This window comes from Oryzias latipes, chromosome 22 (assembly GCF_053564925.1).
Source record: "Oryzias latipes strain Hd-rR chromosome 22, Olatipes_Hd-rR_3.1".
NCBI lineage: Eukaryota > Metazoa > Chordata > Actinopteri > Beloniformes > Adrianichthyidae > Oryzias > Oryzias latipes.
In genome coordinates, this window is record NC_136258.1 from 15,435,871 (window position 1) to 15,458,262 (window position 22,392).

Sequence of the window (22,392 nt, forward strand, 5' to 3'; positions counted from 1 at the left end):
GAATTGTAATATTTGTCACAAGGGATCATCTTATGAGGCAACAAAAATAGTTTCTTGTTGTTCCATTATCCTTTATTCAATGTGTCTGTATTAATAAAGCAAAAAACATGGGATTTATTGTGATATGATTAGCATTTCTTTTAGACTTTTAAATACTTTATTTATTTGACTATAAAATAACTCCTGTAATTCTTCCCCCTTTCCCACATCATACAGTTTCTTTAACTTGTTTTTATAATGTAAACAAAATGCTTAGTGGTACAATTTCTGACAAGGCAATCCATATCAGTAAATAAAGCAGAATTATATAGGTTTATTATATCATTATTAACTGATTATTTTAATTAAATCTAAAATGTTTATGTTCCATTATTCTGACAATAAGTTGGCTTTGTTCTTGTTGTTAAATATTAATGTAGGCGTTCTAAAATAATCACAAGTGAAGATGACAGGAATTTAATGTTTTGTGTTACCACAAATACAAAACAACTGCAGGAAAAATTAAATAATTATGTTTGTTAGATCTGTGATGCACTTGAGGAAAACATAAAAACAACTTATTAAATATGAATCGGAAATATTAAGGTTTCTGAAATCCACATCTGTGCATCTTTTCTCCTCTTTTCCTTTCCTCCATTTTCCTATTTTCTACATTAAACAATTTTAACAAAAAAGAGGTAAAGTAACAGCAGAAAGGGAGAAAACCTTCCAAACAAAGTTGTGCTTCTGTCCCAGCATGCAACACGGATGCCCTTTCATTTTCTGTACCCATCATCATTTAAAAATATAACAAAAACAGATTTCTTTCTTTAACATTTCTTTGTTTTATCTCAGAACAAACTAAAATTGTGATTTGTCAAATATTTGAATAAAGAGGTGTAAAAAAAAAACTTACAACAGTGTGATTCTGCATGTTTCTTCAATATTTTTAATAAAAAAAAAAGGTTTGCTCAAAAACGTACTGATAAACTTTGTATTGATAGATTATTAATGTATGGATTTTTATTGCATTTCACAAATATAAACGTGTGCACCACTTAAAAAAAAAAAACTCAAATCACTTTTATTTATAAAAAAAAAAAAGTGTGATGAAATAAATGCAATTATTTATTGCAATTACTTGAATCAAGAGAAGAACAGATGCTGGTGTAGAAAATAGAAAGATAACTGTATAAAATAATATTAAGAACTGTCCAAAAAAATAAAATCAGCTGTCTCTGCAAAATAAAGACTTCTGTTTTTATGTCACAACCAACAACACCTCAACAGGTCTGTAAAGTGTATTGTAAAAGTAGATTGTGACAAAATGCACATTTTCTCAATAGTTCGTGTAACTTCACACATCAGATACATTGCCACACAACCATTTTCCAAAGTTAATATGAATCTCCAGCACTTATGACCATTTAACACATGCGTTTTTGAGTAAGCCTTGAAAAAATTACAAAAATGCTTTGATTGTTTTGATGGAAAATGCCGTAGATGCCTGTTATTTTTTTAAAGCATCAAAGATGAAATAGAAAGTCTGTCAGAGATAGACCAGGGCCAAAATAGAGGTAACAAACATGAATAAACGTGAAATTAATAACCTTTTTAGTTTAAGAGGATCGATCTGAAGACCCTGAATCATTATGTCAGAAGTTAAACGTCAAACACTGCAACAATGAAACCGTTAATTACTGATTCAATGACATTCTTTATCTGCAGTAGTGTCAGTTCACATAAAAATAATTAAACCTTAACAAGTCTTCTCTTATTTGTGTCCTTTTTCCAAAGTGTTGAAGACAGAAGCTGCAAGTTACATGTTTGCACCATTAAAACATCTAAGCATAGATCTAACACAAATATGTTGTGTTTTTGCAGCAAATCTTTTCTTAATCCTTTATTTTATATTGTTTTAATTGCATTAATGTTGTCTCTCTGTAAAGCACTTTAAAAGTTCTGTGTGTGAGTGGAAGGTGTACACAATGGATTGTGTACATTATCTTTCACTGGAGAACATTGATGAAGAAGCTCAAGAAGCATTGCATGAACCATCAGCGGTAGTCTTAATAGGGAAAAACTGACCTGCTATCATGGGGTGAATTTACCTGCTTATCAACCAGCCACCATCTTGGAGGAATTCAGTCATTCCTATTTGAGGCTGTTTCAGCTTGGTAATGTAAGGGCAAATGTTAAGGCATTTTGTAAGAAAATCCTCTGTAATAATCACAGCAACAGAAGAGCCCAGTGATATTCTACACCCATTACTTGTGAGTTGTCCCTCTTATGCCCCCTACTGACAGAGCAATACCCTCATTCTCACCACGCATCAATAACATACATCATCTGTGAGGTGCTTAGAAGGTTTATTAGGCATGAAAGGAACATTAATTCAGAATCTACGACCAAAAAACTGAATACATTCTTACTACCATAAGCGGTATATATATATATATATATATATATATGAAAAGCAAAACTGAATGATAAAAGCTGTAAAAGTAAACAGCATATCTGATAAGCAGTTTTAGAGAACAAAGCAATAAAGGGAAACACATAAAGATGAAAACTGGAATTTTTTTGTGAAGACAAGAAGTTGCAACAGAAAACTCTGTTAAACAAAAACAAAAAAAAAACATAGCCAAACACCTATAAAAACAAAAAAAAGCTTATATAAAACACTATTTACATATTTAAAACTGTTTGTGTATTTGACAATATATTCAGTTGACCATTCTGGGATTTTATGCCAAAAAAAATAAAGCAGGAGTTTCTTCTCACTGCGTTTTTAAAACAAGCACAACTATAAAGAGCAGTTTAAAGATCTTTAAACCGTGTAAAGAAATTAACATTCTTAAAAGACAAAAAAAAAAAACTCAGAAAAATTAAACACAAAAACATGAAGTGGTCACATGATATAAAGTCTTTGTAAAAGTGTGAATCAAGCTGAAGCTTGGTCTGTTTCCTGTTTGGCACTTTGCGAGTGTTGAAATATCTTCATGAAGTATCGTTCAGCGCGCAGCTCCTCGAAGCAGAACTCTGTGGCGCCCCTGAGCAGCAGCTCTTTACAGTACATGCTCTGCTCCTGCACTTTCCCCACTTCTGCTTCTTTTTGGAGCTGCTGATGGTCCTGCAGTCTTTTCAAAGGAGTTTCTTCTTTGCTTGGCTTACGCGCCGACAGAACTGTGTTCACTGCTGGGTTGATCTTACACGGGGTCCTTTATGGAGGAAAGAAATGCTCATGTTTTATTCATTGACCTCTATTAAAGCGCCAGTTAACACCAAACTGATATGATTCACATTTACTGTTCAGGGAGATTTGAAATGACTCAACAAGCTATGTGATTGAATAAAAAATGTTGTGTTTTGCTACTCACATTACTGGAGGCTGGGTTGACTCCTCAACAAATGGTTGAAAGTTTGGTTTGGGAGGCGGAGGAGCCATAACTGCATGTCCAAATTTTGTTTTCTGCCGTACCTGTGATTAATATAAACATACAAACAAGCTGTCTGCACTGAACTGAAATACTTACACCTTAACCGGCCCGTCATTCTCTCCTACCTTAACATCACACCATCTTTCAGGCTTCTGCTCATTCTCTTTTGCTCTTGATGTAGGAAGAGCCGACCAAGGATCCCGCTCAAGTTCTGATGAGCCGGTGAATTCTGACGAGTCGGCGCTCTGGTTTTTGTTCTCGTCAAAGATCACCACTCGACTGTTCGAAACATTGCCGAGAACCGGGGCACCACGGGACTGCAGGCCTCCAGAAATGCCTGCCCACAGAGTCATCAATAATTAAAATATTTTCCAAAAATCATTTTAATATTAATGCTGTTGGAGCCCCTTTTTTTTTTTTTTTACTTTTGATTGCTGGCCCAGTTCTGTTGACAGGAGCAACTGCCTTTTTCTTTCCTCTGTGTTTGAGATCAGCTAAAGAAACTCTCTCAGGTTGTTGGGGCTCGTCGTCACTGCTGTCATCATGCACAGTCATCAATACCTGCCGGGACACACGTGCCTGCAGAGCCCTGTCGACAATAATAAACAATCGCACAATTGTTTTAGGAAGACAAGATGGAAAAAAAGATCTTTTTTATGTTAATTTCATTGCATACCTGTGAAACTGGAGAAGCTTGTCATGTGGCTCTGCACTCTTGGTGAAGCCTTCTTTATATACGAGGTCTGCTTTGCGAAAGTTGCCCTGCTTTTCATATTCTTCAGACCAAGCAATATAAAGGGAAGCCTGCATCACCCCTATTCCCTGAGCTTGCATGTACCTGTAGATGTCCAGGGGCTCGGGGCAGTTTTCTGCCTGATAACGGACAAACATGTTGTAAACATTATAAAACATGATTTAACAGAGGGAAAGATGAATCTAAAGCTAGGAGTACGTACAAATTTGACCCAGAGGTCTACATAGCGAGGATCATTGTGATATCTTTTGTCTTCAGTGAATCTGGTCACAGCTCGCTCCAACAGTGTTGTGAGGTTACTTTCTTTCCCCCCCTGTGGGAAAGTCTGTTCTGTCCACTTTATATATCTGTAAGGAGTCAACCAGGTACAAAGACATTTTAGATCTAGAGATTCAAACATTTGAAAATCGGTGGTTTTCTAAAGATCTTTAAACTCTACCAACTGAATTAGTCTGGCAAACATTCAAAAAGAAAAAAAAGAAATAAAAGAAAAAATTTGGCACATTCAATTGCAAGTTAAATTTATTGTAAGAACTAGGGATCCCACAAATCTCGGTTTAAAATCGAACCATTTGACTTCCGGGAGGCATAGAGCAGCTGCACAATTTCAGATCATGACCCTGAAAAAACCCCAGTGACTGAAGAATCAGAGGACATAACCAGAAGTCGCTTGATTTCCTGCTGGGGAAAGTTAGAATAGTTTGTTACACCAATGAACCGAATCGTGGTGAAAGTTAATCATTGCATCACTACTGCATTCCAGTATATTTACGGTGTAAGATTCACTGCCGCCTCTCAGTTGGCAGCTCAGGTACAAATTTCTCAAAACAGACTGAGCAATTCTCATAAAAAGAAATCAAAAACTAATATTTTTCTTTTAATATGAAATTTGAATGTTGTTTGTGTTAGGACAAACCAATACAGACACTTCCTGTCAGTTTTAAATGTTTATTAAAAGGAGTTATTGATCCTGAAAAGTCTGTATCAATGAATTTCTTGCTAACTTTATCCAATTGTTTTCAACCACCTCCTACTCAAACTAGTGCCATACTCTGCTGAGCTTTAAGGCAATAAAATGTTGGTATCTGTTCATGATATGCAGACTTCCAGCAGAGCATTTATCTGTAATAATAAGTTTGATGTATGTAACACTGATCATAATAAGAATTAAATAAATATTTGATTCCTGATGGAAATAAAACATTCAATAATGATTAAACTACAAGCTTGGGCCCCATTTCCAATCGCGTGAACAGATCGGGACATATCTGATCCAAAAATCGAGGTCTGAACCGAATTGTAGGGAAGGTGAATTGTTGCATTCCTAGTTAGAAGTCGCTTACCTATCCCAAACACCAAGAGGATCGTCTCCATCATACATGCGTAGCTCAGACTCAAATGTTCTGTGAACACAGGATAGTTTACATTTTTAAATAATGGAAACAAAACTATGTTCAAACTCCAAAACATTTTCAGCTGAAAATCTTTCAGATCAATAGCTGTGTTTGCAAAAGCATCCATACTGTCTCTGCTGGTTTATGGCTGATGTGGGTCCATCTTGTTGCTGACTTAAGGCTTGATGTAAGGCAGATATGTCTCTTCCCCGCCTTAGTGGTTGAATGTTTTCTTTGCTTAGCTCCCATTCCACATCACCACCTTCCGCCATAGTGGAAATGCTGGAAAAGGTGGAGAGGGCAAAAAACTCCAATCAGAAACTTTGAAATAATCACAGGATATTAAAGGTAAGCAAACCAAAGATTATGTGAATTTAATCACAACAATGGTCATTTTGCCCTTTGCTACATACATACATTTTATTTTAATCAGTTTGTGCTGCTACAGGATTTCCATAATCCACAAATATCAACAGTAGACAAAACAGTTAAGACGGGGTATTACCGTGTAAACCTACAAGCTGCAACCAACTATGCCAGATTATGTTTTCATTCTGAGATAAAACAGATTATGTTTTCATTCTGAGAATTGAAAAAAAGACAGGTTGTTGTTGTTCGAAAAGCTAGTTAGCTTAGCGTAGGGTGGGAGTGTGTAACCATGGATATTCCATCACTTTATTCGCATGCTTTAAATTAATCGTGGCCGTATTTTTAGACTCGGCAAATCAATTAGAATAAAATAAATTTTCTTCAATATAAAACATGAAATATTACTATTACTACTTACAAGCTTCTTTAGTTTTTAAGCAGGTAAATCTTGGACCGTGCAAAGCTGAAACGGTTAGCTCGCTGTTTTTTTTGAACAAGTCCCGCGAGAACACAAGGAGAAAGCTGATTGGTGGGTTGAAAATACCGGAAAAACAAAGATGACGACAAATGACGTTTTCCGGTTTACTTCCGGTATTGGTTCTAGCTACGTTCAGTAATATAATACAAGAACAGGAGGAAGCATTTTCTGTGTTTTTAATTTTATTTTTTCTTAATTTTGCAAAGTTCTTTTCACATTTAATTGCTGGTGTATCGTATGTGATAACCTCATATTTAATGAAGGGGCAGAATGGACGGTCGCTGTTATTGCTGCGCATCCAAGTTTAGTCTTTTCAAAAAAGAGGTATAGTAGTATCATGGCTAATATGAACATGACACGATTGTGTTTTGATAAATGTGTACTGAAGGCTTATTCTATATAATATTGTGTTTATAGCTGGGCTGTAAAAACTGCGGGCGATCTTTTTGCCCCAGCTGTTTGGCTTTTAGTGCTGTGGTGCCTCGCTGCGGAAACACTCAACAGAAGGTCTGCAAGCAATGTCACGGTAATCTGACAAGGTATAAATATATAAATAAAAAGTGCTGCTGAATTATGTTGATGAACTCTCCAAAGTCGAATAATCTTTTGTTTTTATTCTCTTCATCAGTGGAGAACCTCCGAGCAGTGCCGGAAGATGGTCCCCACCAGAAAATTACAAGAAGTTAGTATGTGATCAGATTAAAAGGGGGAAAATACATACATGTGGGTTTATTAAGAACACTATCTAAAGTTACTGTCTTTTACAGGCGTGTCGCCGCCCTTGAGGCCAAACAGCAGGGACAGTCTGTGAAATCTGCTGCACATGGAGGGAGCAACAAAGCGGGTCATCTACCATGTAAAGGTCTAAGTAAAGAAGATCAGATTATTGCTGAGCGTCTTCAAAGATTAAAAGAGGAGACTAGACCAAGTAGGATCTTTTTTTAATGAGCATAAATTAAACACCTATAATAGACATGAGTTTTCCTCCTATTTGTCATACTTTTTTCCCCATTTCTATAGAGCCATCTCCCTCTCAGAGTGATCTTGAGTCTCGTCTCGCTGCTCTCAAAGCACCCAGCCAGCCAGTGCCTTCCATAGAGGAAATGGAGGACCGTCTGGCTGCTCTACGGGGTCAACCACCACCATCTCAAGCTCCTCCTCCTGTGAGTTAAATCCCCACCTCTTTTATGGGTGATGGTTTATAAAATATGCAACCCAGGTAGAGTCTCAAGTATCTCATAAATAGTCCGGTAATAGTATGGTCTACCTGCTAACACATCCTTATGCTCTCGTCTGGACAGGTTCACCAGCTTCCTGATAAACGGACTCAGACTGAACAAGCTAATGATTTGATTACTCAGATGACAGAGGAAGTTTGCATTGACAACCAGCAGTTAAACCATGAACAAAGTAATGTTTTGCTTGTTTAAAAAAATAGTTTTAATTAAAAAGCAATAAAATTTACTGCCCCTACAATCTAATCATGGAAAACTGGTTTCATTCTAAATATTTTATTTTTTGTTCAAAGACATAAATAGCCATATGAATGATCTGAACAAAGGGGAAGGTGCCACATGGGATGAGAACTTAGAGGAAAATCGGCAGACGGTGAAACATTTGGAGGCGGACAAAGACCGTCTTCTCGAGGAGGCAATGCAGGAGCTGAGGCAGGAGCAACATTCCCAAGAGCAGGTCCTCCATATGGCAAAGAGGCTGGCGCAGCTCAAGGGGCAGGACCCAGAAAAAGGTGCAGGGAGCAGTTTACCAACATTTATAGTTTTATGACGGAGAAAAATGACTAGACTTTGAATTTAAAACTTTGTAACTGACATTTCTATAATACACTTTTAGTCACAATGGAGGACTTCCAGAGTCCTGACAGTGATGAAGAGACTGAAGAAGAGGCTGTGAGGAGAATCTTGAAGCAGGTAAGGCATTCACAGAAAAGCAGAGGGCATTTCACAATGCAGTTAAAACTAAACACTTACTTTGTTGCACCTTTTTGAGGACAGCATTTCATTCTGACCACAAGAGGCTGCTGTTTGGCTAAGATGTTTTTTAGTTTTTCTGACTTTCCAGCTTTCAGAAGAGGCAGCTCTTGATGAAGCTAGTGGCTACAATATACCCATGGAGCAGAGTGGCCCCAGGAACACAGAAAACAAAAAAAAGTCTAAAAAATCAGTATGTTCATTGATCAAAATTCTGTGTTTTCTTTTAAGCTGTTTGGCTGCATTTTATTTAAAACACTGCTTTCTTTTGCTGTGGCGTGTAGAGTTCGGCTCCTGCTCCTAAGAGCAGAATCTCACCTGCTGCTGTCATGCATCAGTCATCAGACAGTGAAGAAGAAGAGCTTCCATGGTGCTGCATCTGTAATCAAGACGCCAGCCTTCGTTGTCACACGTGTGACGGAAGCCTGTACTGCAACCGCTGCTTCCGGTAACTATTTCAGATTTTTAGAGCTAATATTCCTGACCAGGACTTAAAACGATGCCCTCTATGGGAAATCCTTACTCTGATATCAAGAGTGTTGATTTGAAATGCATGTTATGACCCAGATAAAATGTTGGCACGCTGCTGTACTGTTAAGCAGCGTGAATATAAAGTATTTAGTGTGATGAATTATCAATTCTCCCCTTTTCCATTATGTCCCCAGGGAAGGCCACGATAAATATGACAGAATGGAGCATCAAACTACCAAATACACAGCGCCAAAGACAAAAAAGAAGACGTGATAGTGAAACTGCTATCTTGTTTGTCTCATCAGGCGCTGTTGTTTCATGACTCTCTAGTCTTTAAAGTGTCCTATTAATGTTGCTAAAGTAGAACCTTAAAAATGTAGACACTACATTTAAATAACGCAAGGCAGATCTCACTTTAACCCATCAATTTGGAGCTCTTTGCAGGAAGAGCTTTGCATACTTTCTGTGCTTTCTGAAACCTGGTTTAACCTCAGCAATATATTTAATAGGTACCAGAAAAACCCACACCAACCTCATCCAAAAACAGCTCGGAGTGTAGAGAGTAAAAGTATGTTCACTATTGTGCCATGACCACAAAGCAACTACAAAGAGCGAAAAATAAAAGCTGTCAAACTGATTTCTTTCATCACTTGTTGTCAGTTGTCCTACTTTTTACTGGCAAGAATGAGAAACCAGAAGTGTAGTTTGCACTTGTAAACTTTTTTTTTTTGCCTTTTTCCGTGCACACAGAAAGCACACGGATCATGAGTTCATATGGAATACCATAGGCTTTTAGGACTGTCAGACAGAAAACACCAAAGTGTTAACTGTAAAAAGATTCACTGGCAGCTTTGTTTCCTTTAAGCCAGGGGGGTCAAACTCATTTTCATTGAGGGCCACATCAGCATAGTGGCTGTCCTCAAAGGGCCAAATATAACTTATACATGTAACTAAATGCAATGAAAAATAAATGCAAATACTCCTTAATGTTAAATAACTCATTATTTATTTACTTTTTTTTAAGTGACAATTACAGTTGCATAGAAAACACATGTTTGCTTGTTACTCTACCATAAATCCTTTTAAATTTGAGTCTGTCAGGTTGGGTTGTGTGGACAATCTTTAAGTCCTAATGTATAGTTACTCAATCCAATATTTCAAGTCAGATTCCCCCTAGATATGAATAGATACGTACCAAATTTTTAGTTTTTATTCTAAGAAATCAAAAACTTTTATGCTCTCACGGGCCACATAAAATGACATGGCGGGCCACATTTGAGTTTGACACGTGCTTTAAGCTGTCATTCCTACAGTCTGTATTTGGATGTGACAGACATTAGCATTGGCTCTCTTTTTCATTTTGGGAAATTTCTTTCAACATCATTGTTTAATGTGATTTTTTTTTAAGGGGGGATAACAAACGGGTACATATATTTTGGCAGCTTTTATGTGTAGGTTTTCTCCATATGGATGGATGATAAGAACAGAGAGCAGAAGTGGGGTTTAGTCGTTCAATTGCTATAGCGACAAAAGGACCCCTACAATCTGTAGGAGTGAAGAATCATCACTGCATTACTGTTCAGTGAGCTGAGGGTGAAGCGTAATTATACCATCCTCGGGGGGGTTTGCTCCATTAAGGTTCGTGAGGAAGCCGCTGCCTGTTTGTCTTTTCTGGTCATGCCTCTCACCACCACCACAGACAGGAAATGGACGAGGATAATGCATACTCGATGGAACATCCGGCTGTTGATTTCATTGTTTACTGCCAGGGTTGACATGTCAACCCCGTTCTTTTGCATCCATCACTTTACTGAAAAATTTACGACAAAGAGCAGCATGGTGCATTCTGGGAATTTGCTGATAGGCAAAAAGCCTTTCAGTTATCTCCAGACGGCAAGACATAATCACTCCTTGTGTTTCTGGGTTATAATAAAGTGCTACAACGATAAGAGGGTTTTCCATTTGTACCGTAAATGTAATGGCAGAAATAAACATGTCACTATTTATTTATAGATTCTCTGTTATATTATGAAGGATTTTATCTCCATTTAAAATCCAACACAGCCATACACATGATTCAGAACAGCCTCGTTTTGAAAATGTTCAGTTTTATTCCAACAACACTGTTACCTGAACAAAATACTTATGTACATAAATAAGCAACTGGGAATCAACAGTTTGCCACATGGAAATGTTCTGCCAGCCTTCACATGTGTTTGTCAAAAGGCAGACAAAATAGAGGAGTCTTTAAGGGGGAACTAAATCCATAAAAAAAAATCTCTTGTTTTAGACGTGTACTGAACCAGGAAGTGGGAAGTCGGGCGGGGAGTCCATTTGAGATACAAACTGCACATACAGGCATCCAGATGGTTAACACATGGCAGATGGAAAGAGACACAGAATCCTGTTGTGTTGAATCCTTGTTTTGATCAAGTGTCATTTCTTCAAGGGACCTGACATTTTGCGTAGACCTTTTATCCTGTAGAGAAGTCCGTTGATAAAGTCCTGTGGGAAAGGCACGTTTTTATTTTGAAAGATAATTTAAATTGAAAAAAGATAATGGTAATGCACATTTCATGTTTTAAAAACTGATCTCTATGTATCTATATCTATATAGATATAGATATATATAGATATATATATTTACCCCAGAATGTTTTATCTCACCTCTTTTGGCTTTCCACATTCTTGCAGCAGCTCCTAACAAGAACAAAAAAGAGAGATTGGCCATTTCAACACTTTCTACCGTTTAATAATTGATGCGCTGTAGCACAGTGAATTGCTTTTTCCTTTAAAAAGCTTGCACCCATAACCTTAAAATATTAACTAAAATATTTATACTGGTTTTAAAGTAAAAGTTTTTTTTCCTCCAATATTCCTAATACGCTTTTATGTTTTGAGACAAGTAAGAAAAACATCTGAATTTCAGTAAAGGGCAAAGATATCTGATGGGCATCACCTGAAAGGGAGATAAGGTCAGACAATGCTCTACTTTTGCAGCAGAAGACTTTCACAATACTTCCTGTTTTAGCACACTGCAGTCTGCGCTCGTCTCTATCTTAAATATGAGACCCTTGTAAGTTAAGGCTACAAACTTAGTATTTCAGTTATATAGTTAAAGGCTATTAATAATATTATGGCTCCACAACATAATCATTAATTCTTCAACATACAAGTAGAAAACAACATCTTCCCTCATGTCACATTTACATTGTTAAAGAGTTGAAGGTTGTTTTTCACAGTCATACCTGCAACCGACTTCTTTGCCCCTCATCTGGCAGCTCCAGGAGCTCATCGATGTCAATTTCTAACTCTGGGATCTCCTCCTCCTGTGAAGAAAGGGTATAGAAATTTTCAATAGGTATTCTGTTTCATATATTAAAAATACAGCTCCTATGTCCTTGTTTGTGAGTACTTCAAGCTCTTTTGCAATGATCATTGCATTATACAATGGTGGCATCTGGCCCATCTTTTAGTCACAAATGGAAGGAATGCCCTTATCAATTTGCATTCTCATTTAAGAGAGAAGATAAGATCAAAGAGAAACCTCATGATATATTTAAGAGCTTCTAGGTTTTAGTTTTGTTCGGGACAATCTCTCCGATAGCGCATAACAAATTTATGTCCCAATAAAATTCTGTATTTGCACGTTTAATGAGCTGATTACACTAGAGGATCCCCATTATGGTGTCAGATTTCCACTTAAATTGTCTTTCAAGAACATATTTGTCTCTGAACAGCAACTTAGAAAAAACGTAATTTCATAAACTATCTCCTTGGACTTAGCAAAAGCTGGCAGTAAATGTTAATAGTAATGGTGAGTTAATGTACTGGTTGAAGTCCTTAGTTATCAAAAACAAATACAGAGTAGGATTCATTTTCAGAGGATACCAGGAGTGCTCACCAGTAGAACATAAAGGTATCTGCAGTCAGCGGATCAACACCGATGCTTCATAAGTTTGGCCCCTATTTTAGAGTGAATATTTTATCTTTAAGGGAATTTTCTTGGCTGAGGATCTCTGGGAGAAGAGAAAGTTAATCAATGAGGAAGTGCTGAGTAGTGCAGTTGATGGAGCTTCCTTTAGTCCCCTGTGCTTTTTGTAATTGATACAAGCTGCCCGTTTGGGACAGTGGGATTCTGCTGATGTCTGCAGAATAAATGCAACTCTGAACTCTTGGTCCACTCTGTGCAGTGTGAGCTTCTGAGGGTTGTTGTGCTTGTGGACATTTTTGTTCTTTAGTGTCCCTGTGCTGAAATGCTTCTCTCTTTAATAATTTAATAATTTTGAATGACAGCATTAGCATCGATGTTTTAACATACCATATGTAGAAAGCATTTTAAATGAATTGATTTATTTTCAATGAGCATTGGTCAACCTTAAATTGGCAGTTAAGTTACAGATGCAAAAAAGGCTGAACGACCAGAGGCAGAGCTGCAGGGGGAACAAGGGAGGCAGCTGCAAAAAGCGTTGTCACCCACTTACTCCCCAATTTTGGAGCCAATATTAGTGTAATTATAGAAAAATACTTTTTTTAAAATCAATACAAGCTCTTAAAAGCATTAATACTAGCATCTCAGTTAAAAGACCTGCTGTTTTAATAATAATAGTTATAATAATTAAAATAGTAACACTTTTTGAAATACGCATTTTTGATCCTTTCTTTTAGAATGGCAGTCAACTCTGCTCTTCTCATTTGCCACCCTATAAAAGACTTCTGGCCCCCACTCGCACCCCCATATAAAGTGGTCTAGCTCCACCACTGCTAGCAGCTAATAACAGTAATTTGACAGAAAAACTATTTAGTAATTATTTGCAATGTTTTTTGTCTTTTATAGAAGTGTTTTCTCAGTTTACCGTCTTGCTCAGCTGCAAGTTGTTTAGTTTTGTCAGAGAAGCACTGCATTTTAACAAGGCTTTATGTCATAAACATCTCAATTCCACTCTGACGGCTAGTGAAAAAAATTAAAGTTTGTACCAAAGAAGCATTCATAAATGTCCAATTGCGACTTTCAGTACTCTAAAATACAATTCTATGGTTATGAACTCCACAATCCCCAACTTGTGTTGTCACAATAAAAAGGTTTAAATACGTGGTTAAGTTGGAGGGCATTTTAGCCATTTTTTTTTGTAGTAAATCTTGGTCTTTTTTATGTAGTTCTTTTGTGCTGACTTGTGTAACTGTTAGTTTATGTTGTGTCAAACTTTGAATCCAGCTTTAGCTTTTAATCCCAAAACTCATCTTGATTTGAGATAAACACAGAGACTCAAAACCTGAAATTAAAGCTGGATGTTTAAACCACCACACACAAAGGCTGTGTGACCATAACGTTTTGATCATTCTGCACCAAATTCAACCTAATGATCAAAACCATGTTTGAAAAGGCTTGAAGGGATGGCTAGGGAAATTCTTTGGTCCAAGTTAGTCTGTGTAGATGTGGTTGAGTTCAAATGAAGTCAATCAGATTTCCTGTAATTAGTTATCTTTCTGTAAAATACTACAACAACACATTAACGACAAAGGTAATGTGTTTTTGGAAAGGAAATTGTGCTCCGGAAAATTGTGTTCTGTTGTTTTGCAAAGCTGCTAATTCATGTTTAATTTATCAAATCTGTCATTTACAAGAAAAACAGTGAGCTTAAAAGCATGTCCATAAAGTAGTTCAAATAAAGTATGAAAAAACCCTAAAGCTTGTCGTTTTTCATAAAGTAAAAAAGCAGCACAATGTTTCAAAAATACTTTTTCCACCTTTTGATTTTTTTTAAAATACTAAAAGATTTGTGTTTTAAAGGATTTTTTTCTCCACATATATTAGGATGTTAACATTTATAGAAACATACTGTACTCAAGTGTACCCTGTCAAAGGGTATTTTTAGGTCTTTGCTAAAAGACCACCGGCTTAGATCAGTTTTACACACCATAAAACTTTCATCTCTTCTTTAAAAGGTGTGAACTATGTCATAAAGGGATCCTCTCTGAACGAAGGCAGTGCATGGATGAATTAGAAATGCAGCTAAATAATTCAGGAGGAGACACGAGGACTGTCGGTAAATGCTTGCACGCCGAAGACCAAACAGGGTAGTTTTCCCCTAAAGAGACACAAAATTCATCGGACTGCTCCTGCAAAAGAAACAGAAAAATTCTGCCGGAGTGATCTACGCAAATATTTACCCAATACTGCATCTGAGGAGTTTTTATGTTCCAGTTTCTTAATGGATGAAATGGGAGAATTTTTGCATCAAATGACTCACCCAGTTTCAATAGAAGTAGTTTTAAATGAAATTTTCAAGTCTTTTGTGACTTTCTGCAGTTTGCTCTCTACATCAATCAATCGAAGTATTCACATTTTGCCTAGTCAGGTTTTGCAGCTCTCATCTATACCATATGGATGGATCTCTTGTGTAATAAGGGAATGCCAAGCAGGCAAGTGGCTGTAAGCCATTTGATGTCTCGTTGTTCTTGAAATAAAGTGAGAAACACTCAACTGCCTTTTTCTGGCATTTAATAGAAGGCATTATTGTTATCTGATCTGCATTATCACCTGGATGCTCACACCTCCTTGGAGACACCCCCCCCCCTTATTCCACTTTATGCCACGCTGTTTCTAGAGGGCGAAGAGACATCTGTTTCCATGGTTTCCCTTTAAAGAATGCCAAGCAAATCATTATGGAGCCTCTGACATAACTGGATTGCATCCCACAACATAGGAGTGCAGTTGTGAGGGTTGTGTTGATGTGTGGGTATGCTGATTGTGCTGATCCAGTGCATGCTTACAATTAATTAGCTTATTACTAAATATCCTGCTTGAAGGGCATTTATGCTTTGCATTTTATTTTTTAAAAACTATATTCTGTAAGCTCTAAAACCATACATTGTTTTTTTTTAGTTGGTAATTTCTCTTTTTTTAGTTATTAGTTATTCAGTTCACTTTAACATACATAACTTAGCACTGTTTAGATCCATACATTAAATTGTTAATGAGCCATGAGGCGTTGAAATGCTGGCGGTGACTCAGGTGATTCACAGAATAGCAACATGCCTATAAATGCTCCTCTGGGGCTTCACCGGCGTGTCTGCAGAATGATGGTGCGTCTGTGGTAAGACACTGCAGCATCCATGCACAGCTCACTCTGCAGACAGTTGGTCGGCACGTGAAGGCTTCGTGCTTTCCGCCCAGGCACGCTCTCATACACGATCCTCCAAACATGCACCTGTGACCAGTTCAGTGCCTCCTCAACACTCTTCATCGCCTCCTTCCTCCTCAGACAATCTACATCTCAATGTTTGTCAGTGTGCCCTATCCTACCTCACAGTCAAACAGCAATTGCAGCTGCCCGTCAATCCACTCCTCAATGTCCAGCCTCCTCTGCAGGTCCTTGCGGTTATATTTCACTGTCAGCTTGCCCAGCTTACGGTGTGCTGGCTCTTCTGTTTTGTCCCCCGCCTGGAACATCACCCTGGACTGGGTGCTGGGCTCTGACGCCATGGCTGCCACGGCCTCAGGAGTACCGTGGAGGCACACAGAGCTGTATCACCCCCCGGATGCACAGACTCACAGACTCACAGGCTGACTCCTCTGCACGGTGTCTTTCTAAAACTGCTTATCTGGGGGGCTGCTTCGTATATCCTGTTATCTTTCGAGTCTCTGTCTCTGAAATGCCGGCTCTGCTTCCCTGCCTTTTCCTCGTCCTCCCTCCCTCCTTCCGAAGCTCACAGTCCTGCTCTCCTTCCCTCCTCCTTTTGCAACACCCACTGGCTGCAGTATCAAGAGAATGGTAATTAGATATGGCTTTGTGTGTGTGCATATGAGCACTTTTCAGGGTGTGTATTTGCCTTTTGGTTTTCATACTGCGTCCTATGGCAGGTGGAAGAGCATAGGTCAATTACAGCAATAAAAAGCGGAGAAGAGGCAAAAGGGCAGTCCGCCTGGGGTTATTGCTTTTAATGAATATAAAGGGCTATCTGATGTGATAAATGTTGAAAATCTCTCTGCACTTTTGTACTTTTTTCACAGATCACTGCTTATCACAGATCACACCCCAGTACTAACTCTTTCTCCCAAGAGTATTCGAGTTACCTCGTGAGGTTCTGACATTGTTACTGGTCTTGTGTTTACAGACCTTTAATGATAGTCGGGCCTCACTGACAGGTTAGCCAGGGTTCCTCTGGGGTGGTAGTTTCTTTGTCCTCTGTATCATTATCATTATCAGATGTGAGTTTAATAAACCTTGAAGTCCAGTGAGAGTCATCAGTTACGCATCCTTACATAATGGATGAAGGACAAAACAAAACACCAAGGTTTTATGAAAGAATCTTAACTACCGTAATTTCCTGAAGTGATCAGTTTTTACGTCAAAAGCAGTAACACTTATTTCTGCAAACGAAACAATTAAAAAAACTAACAAAGCTGTCATTATATAGGATAATAGAATCAACAGGCTGGAGAGTTTCCACATATCCTATTACCAAATGAACAATAGGGTTTAGTTTTTGTTTTGGCAAGAACTTCCCATCAGACGTAGCTGCACATGTTCACCCACTGATGCACCGTCTGTTACAAACACTGAATTATTGAAGGCAGCCAGCAGCTCACCTTTCCAGCCAAACAAATAAATTCCTCTTGTCTCACACTGCACGGTTCTGCACTAGCTAGAAAAAAAAAAAAGCTCCTGGGCTCAAGACTCATGTTAGGTACTGTCCCCTCTGACCTAGACAAGTGACTCAGTACTCGAAGATGAAGACGAGAACAGTAGCAGAAAACAGCGTTTGTGTTTTTGTGAAAGGTTTATTGTGCCACTTGTGGCCGCTTTTCTTCCTCTGAGTCATTTTTCTGTAAATATATTTTTTCTGCATTTGTGAAACAATTCAACAACTCATCTACATTCATCTTAAAAAGACACTTCCACCTCAGTGGTTCTGTTGTATATGATTCAATGCCTCCATACTGCAACAGGGATGAAAACAGATTTAGTAGCAAGTTTTAACTTTTATGATAGTTAATGATAAACTGTATGATTATAGTGTGTCAGAACACAATGAGGTTAAAGATGAGGGACCGCCCTCATCTTTTCAAATTGTTGATGGAGTCACACTGCCACCCTGTGGATGAAAATGTTTTAATCTAAAAAAATGCAGCACAAAAATTCTACAAAAGACAACAGTCACATAAATATTGTGTATAAATACAAAAGATCAATGCTTTTTTTCTTTTGAAGCATTTCATTTTACATTGTTAACTGATGAAAATGTGGTTGAATTTGTTGTGTAGTGGTTAGCACATTCATCCCATGGTAAGAAGGCCCTCGTTCAAACCCCAGCTGGGTTCTTGCTGTGTGGAGTTTGCATGTTCTATTGTTACATGGGTAGGTTTTCTCCAAGTACTCTAACATTCTCCCACAGTTCAAAATATGCTTCATAGGTTAATTGACTCTAGTTGTGAACGTGTGTGTGTGTGGTTGTCTGTCAATGTGTTGCCCCGCGAAGGACTGTCCAGAGTGTAACCTCCACCTTTAACCAACAGCGGTTGGGCAGACTCCAGCAACCCTGTGACCCCAAACGGGGTCTAAACCCACTTCATTCCTGTTTGGAAAATTGATGGAGCAATCTATTAGTTATATCAATATCAAGGCTGTAACTCATGGTGCTAATATATAAACTCAAAATAATTAACTCTGTAGTGTAGACATCTACGGAATTAAACTAATTAATGTCAGAGAAACCACGTTTCATTGTAATACAGTGATCTATTCAGTTCTGTTGGACAGTTTATTGATAATAATAAAACATGCAGCAACTAAAAAGCACTTGGTTCTTAAGTAACTAAAAATACTCAAAACAATTTTGTAAAATAAATTTGTTTAAGTTGTTTGTCAAATCTTTTACATTCAAATAGTTTCTTCATTGGTACTGCTATAAAATGGATGCACACCTTTACTCTTTTGAGTAAAACAGTCCTAAAAGAAATTGTTTACCAAAGATTTCAGGATTAACTCCCTATCAGATGTTGTTTTTTTGTGGTATTTGCAACAGTCATTATTGCACAATCCCCCTCAGAGATTGCAGTCATCTCCAGCAGGTTTTGCCTGCCGTTCCGTATAACGTTTTTCAGTTGCTTGCATTCATGCAGTTCCAGTCAATTCTCTCTGCAAAAGACTTGCACGAGATGAGCCACCTCAAACCACAAACAAAGAACCAGATCTTCAGCAGAGACAACGAGTTGTCTTTTTTTTAAACTAACAGTAGGCCTGAAAACAATGGGTGGACCACCATAGACAAACCGAGACATTTTTCTTTTTGTTTTGTCCTAAATGATTTACCAAATCAATATAATGATTACATAAATACATTTTTGTTGTATTACTAAAATAAACAACTTAATTGTATTGATTTTTCATACTTTATGATCTGACAAATACCTAACACTGAGACACCCACATGCTCCAAGTAAATTGGCATTTTCTGTACCTACCAGTTTCTCAAAGAGCCATCACTTACATTTTGTAGGAAAATACTGCATAAAGTGAACATCTGCGCAATAACTTAGCAAAAACTGTTCCTTTGTGCCCCACTAAGCCAAGCTGAGAGCAAGGATGGATGGAGGCCCTCTAAACATTTTTCTATTCAAGCTATTTGCATGCTAAGAGAAATTACCAAATTGTTGTACTGGTACACTGTCTTGATCAAATTAAAGTCCCACTACAATCTATTTTAAAACTGCTGCCAGTGTTGATGTTGTTGGGGTATTTTTTAAAATTATGCAAAAAGGGAAGCCATTCAGTTTGAATCAAAGGTTACAAATGCAAGGTTTAGTGGAGTCGGAGGGAAACTCAACCACCTGGATCATTCCCTCTTCTCAACTTGACCTTGGTTTTGTTGAAATAGGTGGGAGGGAAACTCAACCACCTAAGTGCTTCTCCTCTTTAAAACAAACAGCTAAACTTTATAACAAACAGCTCTGACTTCACCACCCTGGGAACTCCAGGCTGCCGACATGCAGCTGCGAGGAGAGGCTGAACTCTTGTATGTGTGTCACAATCAGTATAACTGATTGTGATTTTTGAATACACCTTCAGTGGACAGAATGAATGTAACCATTGTCTGTCCGCCCCCTGCTTGCAAGAAAAACCTCAAAAGCTTATCCTTTTGTTTTGTTTTTTAACTCTTGAATGAATCTTATTGAATCTATTTGTATGTCTGGAAAGCTGGGCACGAACTTACCACATTTCTTTACAGATTGTTTTCAGTAAAAGTTTCCTGACAGGTATCCATGCTCATGTCATCAGGTGCTCCTTTGCTGCTCTTCATTTGCTTTTGCACACTGGTTTCCCAATCACCTCTGACCTCATGCACCCCAAGCCCCGGCTTCTCTCTGTCTGTTCTCCCTTAGCCATTTACACTTCTCTCCAATTAAACAAACACAATTTACACACCGAACCACAATTGGTTTGTTAAGACACAGACAAAGCAAAGGACAACATAGACAAGAACTTTTTACAGTTCTCTCAAACCTTTCTCCACCAGTGGATCTGCTGGGGCGCATACACAGCTGCACCTATCTCACTGTGTAAAACCTCAATTCCCTGCTCCTTCACAAAGGAACATTTCCAAACAAAACACCGTTCCTATTCTAATTTAGAGTTCATCAGAAATGTCAGGCTTTAAAGGAGGACAGTTTATCAAACAGTTTAGAATATAAAGTTGTCGCTGTTGGTTCAGATGTCAGCTGCTGCTTCTTACACGGCAGTATTTTCTTTTAGTATGCCTCTTACAGGTTATTATTATTTTACTTTCTTGTTGCGTGACCCCCCACTGACGCTTTACCCAACAGAATTTCTGGAATCCCATAACCACTGTCCTAATGCACCCTGCACCTCCTGTGGCTCACCTTCATGTTTCAACAGATCCTCCATATCACTTTCCATGCGTTTCATTGCTCCCCGGTGTTCTTTGACTAGGCGTGTCTTCCGTACCACTATCTTCATATTATTCAACTGCACTCTCGCGCTTCTCCATGCCCCATCAGGGCCCCAACCATCATCATGGGTTTCCCTGTATACATAGAGGGTTTCCCTCTATTTATACCATGACAAGCTCAAAATGCCAATATTACAATATAGTATGGGATCTATTATTAAACTGTAGTATTTATGTGTTTATTAATACTATATCCTATATGTAAATATAGTATAAGATTTATTCTTAACTATTATATTTATGTGTCTATTAATTCTACATCCTAATCCAGAGGTTTGTGATCCTACTTCAACAGACCTCTGCCTTATGTTGACACCGTCAGGTTTCCAGCAGGGCTGCTGTTTAAGAGCACAGAGACTGCTTCCACTCACACATACGCAGCTGTGCACCTCATTCACATCAAAATCACATAGCAAAATGTACAACACTGTACTGTCTTACATGTTTATTTAATACACCGTGGTTAACCTGAACTGTTCTTCTAGGACTCAACCTTTTTGATATCTCGCGCATTTTGGTCTCGAAACTTTGTTATTTATGATTTCTTGAAACTGGCCAATTTTTCTGAAGTTCAACCTTTTCAGTGTCTTGCGATTTTGGTCTCTTAACCTGTTTACAGTGTCTTGAGACCGGCTAATTTTGGAATTCTGGGTTCCTGACCTCCCCGGGCCTCGCACCAGGTTTAACCAGCCTCTCATTAGAGACTGTTGGAGTTACCAAACTCTAGGTATGGACATTCCATCATTTGTTTCTTTCCTTTATTCCATAAAACTGTAACTTCACTTTTCTCAAAAATCTTAAATGCACAATACTAAAATTTACTGAGTTACTCACTTTGTGGACATCGGCCACTCGATGTGGTTACGTCCAATGCAGAATTTGATTGAACAGGTTTCTGCTTACCTTTCACTAGGGTGCACCCGTGTCCTCAGTCAGAAACTCGTCACCCAGGCAGAATTCCTCTGGTAATCATCCTTAACCAACCCGTCCATGCCTCCAAATTGTTGCGGCCTCGTATGGCCTCCGCAGATTTGGATGGTTCAGGACACCAAAAATCTAATGTGCAGTTGGGAAAAGAAATAAATCATACAAGAGTCTGCATGAGAGTTCAATTCTTTGCAAAGGGGAGAGATGCACTGACACCAACAGGTGGAAGCTCCGCTGTCATCTGCTGTCTCGCTGCTCCCAAAGCAGACAGCCTTTTTCTTATTATCCAACAGAGCAACATGTAAACATGTAAAATGTTTCCTGCCAGTCAAGGATGGTTGCGTCCGCATCTCCAGACCGTAATCCACAGATGCCTCGGTTCCATAAACAGCTCAGCACAGACAAAAACACAGACGACCTTGTGCTTTAGCTCAGCACTCCTAATCTGGTGATGCCTGCCAGTCACGTTCAGTTTACAGCAAGCGAGCACAGGTGTTATTACAAGACACACAAATATAAAGAATAAAGTAAAAGAATAATTAATTTTCTAAAACCGTTTAGTCCCTCCAGGGGTCAAGGGGGTTCCAGGGCCTAACCCGGCCACTCATGGGCAAAGACC

The 22,392-nt window shown here is 38.3% G+C and overlaps 3 protein-coding genes and 1 long non-coding RNA gene across 7 annotated transcripts in view; 1 reads left to right on the top strand and 3 right to left on the bottom strand.

Annotated features, from left to right (window-relative positions):
* Nucleotides 1-22,392, bottom strand: part of LOC110017490 (uncharacterized) — a 132,759-nt gene that overhangs the window by 85,647 nt on the left and 24,720 nt on the right. The window lies entirely within an intron of this gene.
* On the bottom strand, nt 2,332-6,427 carry bub1bb (BUB1 mitotic checkpoint serine/threonine kinase Bb). Of its 3 annotated transcripts, none has more exons than NM_001252246.2 (9): nt 6,355-6,427; nt 5,697-5,849; nt 5,517-5,576; nt 4,376-4,520; nt 4,096-4,292; nt 3,845-4,008; nt 3,545-3,756; nt 3,360-3,460; nt 2,332-3,200 (listed from the first exon to the last, which is right to left on the bottom strand). In NM_001252246.2, the coding sequence occupies exons 2-9, from the start codon at nt 5,837-5,839 to the stop codon at nt 2,924-2,926; spliced, it is 1,299 nt and encodes a 432-aa protein (NP_001239175.2). In that variant the 5' UTR covers nt 5,840-5,849; nt 6,355-6,427; the 3' UTR covers nt 2,332-2,923. The 3 variants fall into 3 exon arrangements, with proteins under 3 accessions (NP_001239175.2, NP_001361758.1, XP_078796390.1); NM_001374829.1 differs by having other exon boundaries at nt 5,697-5,874; nt 6,352-6,427; XM_078940264.1 differs by lacking the exon at nt 6,355-6,427 and adding an exon at nt 6,073-6,197.
* On the top strand, nt 6,493-9,522 carry zfyve19 (zinc finger, FYVE domain containing 19). Its single transcript, XM_004082361.4, has 11 exons — nt 6,493-6,738; nt 6,832-6,953; nt 7,043-7,096; nt 7,182-7,342; nt 7,435-7,577; nt 7,716-7,824; nt 7,943-8,161; nt 8,266-8,342; nt 8,494-8,595; nt 8,687-8,850; nt 9,068-9,522. The coding sequence occupies exons 1-11, from the start codon at nt 6,685-6,687 to the stop codon at nt 9,144-9,146; spliced, it is 1,284 nt and encodes a 427-aa protein (XP_004082409.1). The 5' UTR covers nt 6,493-6,684; the 3' UTR covers nt 9,147-9,522.
* ppp1r14d (protein phosphatase 1 regulatory inhibitor subunit 14D) lies at nt 10,965-16,638 on the bottom strand. The gene is made up of 4 exons (XM_004082360.4): nt 16,180-16,638; nt 12,122-12,202; nt 11,541-11,573; nt 10,965-11,378 (listed from the first exon to the last, which is right to left on the bottom strand). The coding sequence occupies exons 1-4, from the start codon at nt 16,357-16,359 to the stop codon at nt 11,310-11,312; spliced, it is 363 nt and encodes a 120-aa protein (XP_004082408.1). The 5' UTR covers nt 16,360-16,638; the 3' UTR covers nt 10,965-11,309.